This window comes from Mus caroli, chromosome 6 (genome assembly GCF_900094665.2).
Source record: "Mus caroli chromosome 6, CAROLI_EIJ_v1.1, whole genome shotgun sequence".
In the NCBI taxonomy this organism is placed as follows: Eukaryota; Metazoa; Chordata; class Mammalia; order Rodentia; family Muridae; genus Mus; species Mus caroli.
This window is the reverse complement of record NC_034575.1, coordinates 81,589,928-81,597,269: the sequence shown is the minus strand read 5'-3', so window position 1 is coordinate 81,597,269 and position 7,342 is coordinate 81,589,928. Positions and strand designations below refer to the sequence as shown.

Below are 7,342 nucleotides of genomic sequence, written 5' to 3'. Positions count from 1 at the left end.
TTTTTTTTTTTTGGTGAAATGTCATCTTAAAATAAAAATGTATAATCATTGAGAAAACAGAATCTATTCAGATTTTTGTTAGATTATTTCATAAACATTTTTTGAACCAACTGTTTATCTGTCAAAATCCTCTGGAGCAGCATATCTTACTGTATCCCAGACCCACTGAAGCAGGAGCTGAACTTCAGAAATAGCCCAAGTGGATTTACACATACTCTAAAGCTTGAAAACACTACAGGTCATATATGCAAAACCAAAAGGCCCACAACTGAATTTAGGCTAGTAAATAGTGTACATTTACCAGATCTCAGACAAGTTAGAAGCGTGGTTTCAACGCAACATAAATGACAGGAATAAGGGATCCNNTAAGGCACAGTTGTGGGCAAAAGACATTAATTACCTGCAGTTGGGGAGATGGCTCAGCAATTAAAAGTGCTGGCTGCTCTTCTAGAAGACTAGGGTTTGAATTCCAGTACCCAGCTCTCAATCACCTGCAACTCCTCTAGACTCCATAGGCACCCAAATACACTACTGATGCACAGACCTACAGGCAGCCAAAACAACTAAAATAAAATTTAAAAAGAAAATTGTCCTAAATAAGACATTAGTAGTCCAATGAGATAAAAATTAAAACACACTTAGCACCACACACCATATCCTAACTTGGTTAAAGGGCCATTGACCTTTACTGAATGGAAAACTACCAGGATGCTGGCCTCAAATTGTATGCAGAAGTCATAGTATCTACAAGGTATAAGCCAATAAAGGCCTATTTGTTTTTCTAAAGAAAAATGACCAGTTATAGGCAAACAGGCTTTCAAATCAATGAAATATTAAAAGTAGTAGTAAATGAAATTGTATTAGTCTAAGAAAAAGTATCAAGCCAGGCAGTGATGACGCACACCTTTGATCCCAGCACTTGGGAGGCAGAAGCAGGCGGATNTCTGAGTTCAAGGCCAGCCTGGTCTACAGAGTGAGTTCCAGGACAGCCAGGGCTATACAGAGAAGCCTTGTCTAGAAAAAGAAAAAGAAATAAAAAAGAAAAGGTATCAAGAGTGAAATGTAAAAATAGATTTGAGGCTGGAGTAACAGCTCAGCAGTTAAGGAGGCTTCCTGCCCTCCCTGAGGATAAAGTTTGGTTTGGAACATCACAGCTATCTGTAACTCCATCCCCAAGACTGAATTGACTGCCCTTTTTTTTCTGGCCTCCACACATGTCCACATGAACACACACACGGAAACAAAAGGTTTGAATATGCTGGAGAGCATGCATCAGTCTACTAAGACTGGTTACGTATAAAAGAGGTAAGAGGAGAACTATAAAAAGATTAGGCTGTAAAGTCTTGGAGAATATTAGCAGAGAGAAAGAGAAAGACAAGGGAAGGAGTATATATGCTTCCTAGGTCCAGCCAGGAACACTAGACAATCCCAATTCTATACATTACTTGTTACAGGCAAATTTACCACAAAGTAATAAAAACACTGAAACTGGCATACGAGAAAAGAATGCTNGTCAGGAAACTCCCCTCTATCAGTGCCAGGCATATACTGAAGAGTAAATACCTTCCTTTTCCCAGAATATCCAGGGTCTCATGACAAGAAATGGCTTCTCTATGCTCTCAGCATTTTGGGGGGGCACTCTTTAGTTCCATCTAGAAGGAAAATGCTTTCCCAAAGGTCCCACAGTCTCATGGTCCTTCTGGAACATACCTTAGGACAGCAAAGAGTGGCGGTTCTCAGCCTGTGTGTTGTGACACTTTTAGAGTCAAATGACCCTTTAACAGGCATGGAGACTGGTATTTATGTTACAACTCATAACAACGGAAAATTAGTCATGAAGCAACAATGCAATGATTTTATGGTTGGGNGTCACCACAACACAAGGAACTATGTAAAAGGGTTTCAGCATTAGGAAGGTTGAGAACCACTGATCTAAAGCCAGGCATGGCTGTGCACAGCTATGATCCCAGGGTCAGGGAGCTTGGACATGCTTCTGTAGGGACTCCTTCGGAGGAGGAGCTGCAATTTGGTAGCAGAGGGAGGACCTTACAGGTTTCCAAGACGGTTTGGAATCTACGGATAGGAAAAAGCTGCAAAAGGCAGACAAAGGATTGACACTAAAAAGCAAAACTTAACAACTGTGCTGATGCCAAACGCACAGGATTCTGTCTTGGAAGTTGACATTGCTCACTAACAACTCGGGTTTATCACAGGGGAACAGGGGAGGAATCTGACGCTGTCAGGGATAAAGGGTGATGCAGGAGGATTTCAGGCAGACCTTTAGGAGATTCTCCTGCCTAAAGTACTCAGGTCGTCCCATCTTTGGTACTGTGTACATCAATTGCCCTTTTCCAGCACCAAGTACATTCAGGAGAACTAAAAATGCCCCAACAAACAGGTTCCAACAGGAACGAAGGATTCTGTCTTTCCGCATGCGGGAACGTAAACGACCACAATGCCAGGCAGGGAATCACTTGGCCCAACCTAAAGACCCTCACGCTGCCTCTGTACGTCCTAGAAGTTCGCGCCTTCACTTCCGCACCTCCCAGGGCGATGTAACCAGGCCTTATGGTAGAGGTACAGAGCTCAACACATACTCGGTTCCGAAAACCCACTCCATTACGGGGAACAGGCTGAACAAGAGGTCCGTGGTCCCAAGCACCATGAGATCTATGGTTTCCAGGCCCAGCGGCATCGCGAGCCCCATTCAGCTCTCGCCAACCGCTTTAGTTTTGGATCAAGGCCGCCCCCGGGAGCGGAAACGAGCCACTCTAGACCGTCCGCATAGCGGGCCAGGGCCGCAGGGTCGTGGATGGCAGCGGATGCGCAGGGAGCCACTCACCATCATCTTGGAAGCGGCTTCAGGTACCCGCAACTCGTCAGTTGTCCGCCTCGGGACCGCCCACCCAAGCCCACAATGCTCCGCGCCGGAGAAATGCCCAGAAGCTTCTGGCGAGACGTTAGCCCGGGAGAGGAAGGGGCCGGACCACTTCCGCCACTCTATGGTTAGCTCCCGAGGTAGCGGGCTAGAGGAGTCGGAGGTCCTGGGACGCTCTAGGAACTCGCGTTTGCTTTGGCGGGGTCATCGAGTCTCGCTGTGCTTTTGGTTCGTAAGGTCCCGCCTCAGCCCGCGCTCCCAGACGTCATGGTAGACGTGCAATGTGCTATCAGCACTGAACACCGGCTGGGAGAAGCACCTTAGGTGAGTGATCTCACTGCACCCGCACAGCTCCGTGGCGTGGGAGCTCCGTGCGTTTCACAGGTAGCTTGGGAAGTTGGGAACAGTGTCCCGGGTCACAGGTGCGCGGCCCGCTAGGGCGCGGAAAACTTGCTCGGGGCGGCTTCTAGCTCTGCAGCGCCCCTTGTCGGCCGAGGCGGCGCCGTGNCGCCTGCCCCTTCGCGCGAGGCCAGCCTCTGCCTGGGGAGGAGAGCCGTGGATCCCGCGCATCCCCGCGAGCCGCCCACCGCAGGCTCTGGGAGGCGCGTCTATAATGAGGAGTGCGGGGGCGGGGCCGCGAACTGCAGTTGCTATTAAGAGTTTTGGCCAATCAGCGCCCGGTTCCACTTCTCCTGGCCAATAGGAAGTGGCCTAGGGCGCAGAGGCGGAAAGTGCGGCCACACGAACAGGCGTGGCGGCCAATCAGCCGCCGGCCTCCGTTCTGTGCTCCAACCGGCGCAGAGAGCGGGCCTGAGGGAGGCCGTGGCAGCTGTCAGGCTAAAGTCGGGCGAGGGATCGCGGCAGGACGGCGGCGGGACGGCGGCGGCGGCGGCGGCGGCGGGACGGGCCCTGGAGATGAGCCGTGGCGCCGCGGGCTGGTGCTGTCTCGTGCTCTGGCTGCCCACGTGCGTCGCGGCCCACGGTGAGCAGCCACAGACAGGCGGGCGGGGCGGGAATCCAGTGTGCGCGCANCCCGGGCTGGGGGCCACGGGTCACCTTGGGGACCCCGCGAGTTTGGGCCGCCCAGATCCAGGGACTAGACGGCTGCAGCGGGTGGATGCTGGTTCCNGGGTCAGTGAGTAGGCACAACCTGACAACCCCCTCCCCTCCCCGTCGAGGCAAGAGCTTTCAGCTTCCTCCCACTGAAGGCGACCCTGGTGACAGCTAGAGATCCAGAACGGAGGACGTGAGCTTTCATATAGGCAGGAACACACACATGGTCTCACACGCACAGGCACCCCACTTACACAATTCGAACATAAATGTACACACCTACGCGTTAAGTGAACACATGCATATACCCGAAGCTTATTAGATAAGCACATCAAATGCTAGACAGGGGTGTGCTTGTGGAAAGGATTGCCTCGTGTTAATCCAGAAGGCTTCCTGGGGGGGGGGGCGGTGTATCCATCTGATAAAGTGTACCTACACTCAGGACAAAAAGCTGCAAGCCCCTTTAGCTCTGTCTGAGCTGTAATTTGGACCATAGACAGGATCAACTATAGACACAGCAATTGGATTGACTAACAGACCTGAGCTTCCATCCATCAACATTTACTTGCCTTTCTGGCAAGTTTAAAGAATCCAGGGACTCAAATNCAACTTTGATGCTGAGAAAAGTTTCGATATCTTAGCAAAGCTCGGGTGGTTTTTGGCCATTCTCTTGTTCAGGACAGCAGAGCTGGGCAGAGTTCTTTGTTTAGTAACCTTTACTGAGCAGCCACTGTGTCCTAGGCACTGGAGATTCATCTCTGTATAAAGCCACATACTTAAGGCTGGAAAGATGGCTCAGTGATTAAGAGCACTGACTGCTCTTCCAGAGGTCCTGAGTTCAAGTCCCAGCAACCACATGGTGGCTCACAACCATCTGTAATGGGGATCCGATGCCCTCTTCTGATGTGTCTGAAGAGAGAGACNGTGTATTCACATAAAATAAATAAATAAGTCTTTAAAAAAAAAGCCCATACTTAGAATCACTGCTGTGATGAAAGAAGCTGACAGAGAATATTATGAATCCACCATAATTACAGANGAAGTATTAGCTGGGAGAAAGTATATTTTGAATGGGTGGAGGAAGGATAAGGCAGCATCTTTCTGAGAAATGACAGGTAAACTTTTAGGAAGACCCAAAAAGATAAAGACACTGAAAAGCCAGTACAGCTTTAACATGGGAAAGAGGAGACAAGAGTGGAGTGGGTATAGGAGTCAAATCAGGCAGGGCTTTCTACACCACAGCCAACAGCAGCATACACTTTAGTCGGTGAAGGGGACACTGAAGCTCTTGCAGTGGGGCAGGTGGACAGAGGCAGAGAGCTGAAGAGACAGCTTGGCAGTTAGGAATACTAGTTGTGCCCGGCAGTGGTGGTGCACGCCTTTAATCCCAGCACTTGGGAGGCAGAGGCTGGTGGATCTCTTGAGTTTGAGGCCAACCTGGTCCACAGAGTGAGTTCCAGGACAGCCAGGGCTATACAGAGAAACCCTGTCTCAGAAAAAAAAAAAAAAAGGAATACTAGTTGTTCTTCCATAGGTCCCAGCTCACCACTGTCTGTCCCTCCATTTCTGGGGAGCTGATAACCTCTTACAGACTCTGCTAGCACCAGGCACACACATGGTGCATGAACATACATGCAGCCAAAGCACACATATACATAAAATTTAAATTAAAAATACAAAAAAAAAATGAAGGCAGATGAGAAGCTGAGGCAGGAGGATTGCTTGAGCCTAGAAGGTTGAAAACCAGCCTGGGCCACATAGCAAAACCCCCATCTGAAAAAGAAGACATGGAAGCAAGGCTAGATAGATTGGGTCAGGACACGAGATGACAGTGACTGATCTAGAAGATGTTGGTGAGACCAGAACAAACTTGTAAGTTTTGGTTAGAAACTTGGGGGCTTTCCTGTCCACTCTGAAACTCTAGGGCTTCTTCAGGTAAGGGATGGATGTCAACCCAAGAGCTCCAGGTCTTTGTGGCTTACCTGCTGTGGCAGCAGCAGCAGCAAATACAAATCTCCTGCATCCGGTCTGCCTTCCAGTGCAGAAACCAGCTCTCCCTCCAGCTGGGCATGGTGATGCATGCCTGTAACCATCATGTTTGGGAGGCAGTCAGGAGGAAGGATTCAAGGCCCACCAAGGAAACAAAACTAGTCCAAAGCCAGCCTGGGCAGTATGAGAGCATTAAAAAAGAGAAGATTCCTGAGTATGATGGCGCACACCTTTAATTCCAGCACTAAGGGTGAGGCTGGGGGCTATCAAAGGCTAGTCAGGGCTACATAGCGAGACTCTGAAAAAATAAGTTAAAATTAAAAACAAAAATCACGCTCCCTAAGGATTCAGTCAGCTGATGCCAGGGTCTCTGGACCCAGACCATAGCCCACCCAGTTGAAGACATAAGAGAAGCCCATAATCCAAACCTGAATCAGCCTGTTCAGAGAGGCCTTCATCTACACTCTTTCCTTTAGGCTTACNCATCCATGACTACTTATACTTCCAAGTGCTGAGTCCTGGGGATATTCGATACATCTTCACAGCCACACCTGCCAAGGACTTTGGTGGGATATTTGTAAGTTCAAAGATGCCCAGATCTCTGATCTTCAGTCACCTTCTTGCCATCATTTAGTATGGTGGCCCTCTTCCCACTTTTATGCTGGAACAGGGCAAGAAGTAGAATCTAGCTATGCCTCCCAGGAGCTCCTGCATACTATAAAAACCAGGGAGGGGCTGCCTTTATTGAAAAACCAAGGGCAGCTTTCTGTCAGTTCTACCTACTTCCCCCTGTCCCTGGGTTATAACCAGCTCCCCTCTCAGAAAGGCAGGGTGAGGTTGAGTGGTCAGGTGGGACTTTGTGAGAATCAGATTAAAATGCTCAGGTGCTCAGCCACAGAGAAACCACTCCATTTCCTTCCTTCACTTGTTAGGAGGCACCAATAGATGTTATTAGCCCATTCCAAAAAGTGTTTTCCTATACTCTTATTTGTCCAAACATCTAAACGTTTTTCAGCACACACGGTATGAGCAGATTCACCTCGTCCCTGCTGAACCTCCAGAGGCCTGTGGGGAACTCAGCAACGGCTTCTTTATCCAGGACCAGATCGCTCTGGTGGAAAGGGGGTAAGGAGTGGGCAGTCGTGACACAGGGGAAGGGCAGATTCTGACTACAGCTTATGGTACTTTGAAATGTAGACTTTTAAATAATTCATCCTTTACAAGTCTTTAAGAAATGTCTTGTCTACTTTCAGCTGTGTACCGATGAACCTCAATACAAGTTCTCTATGGTCCTTTCAACCTCCCAGAGAGGGTGTAAGGGAGGGGCAGCTAGCACCTGCCTTACTTTTGATCTCATCACCACCTCTTCCAGGGGCTGCTCCTTCCTCTCTAAGACCAGGGTGGTACAGGAGCATGGTGGGC

The 7,342-nt window shown here is 49.2% G+C and overlaps 2 protein-coding genes across 4 annotated transcripts in view; one reads left to right on the top strand and one right to left on the bottom strand.

Annotated features, from left to right (window-relative positions):
• The window catches only part of Cct7 (chaperonin containing TCP1 subunit 7), a 15,236-nt gene extending 12,247 nt beyond the window's left edge, over positions 1–2,989 (bottom strand). Inside the window, 1 exon segment of the mRNA XM_021165320.2 lies at positions 2,843–2,989. Coding sequence (XP_021020979.1) covers positions 2,843–2,848 — 6 coding nt within the window. The 5' untranslated portion in view covers positions 2,849–2,989.
• Positions 2,990–3,040: 51 nt separating this feature from the next.
• Pradc1 (protease associated domain containing 1) overlaps positions 3,041–7,342 on the top strand; it is an 11,086-nt gene continuing 6,784 nt past the window's right edge. For 2 of the 3 annotated variants that reach the window (XR_003836927.1, XM_029478555.1), the window contains exons 1-4: positions 3,041–3,202; positions 3,582–3,860; positions 6,397–6,497; positions 6,936–7,045. Coding sequence is in view for 2 of the 3 variants with exons in the window: in XM_029478555.1 (XP_029334415.1) it covers positions 3,794–3,860; positions 6,397–6,497; positions 6,936–7,045 (278 nt within the window). In the remaining variant the exon portion in view is untranslated. The remainder of the gene's footprint in view (positions 3,203–3,581; positions 3,861–6,396; positions 6,498–6,935; positions 7,046–7,342) is intronic. The other variant, XM_021165321.2, reaches the window with a different exon arrangement.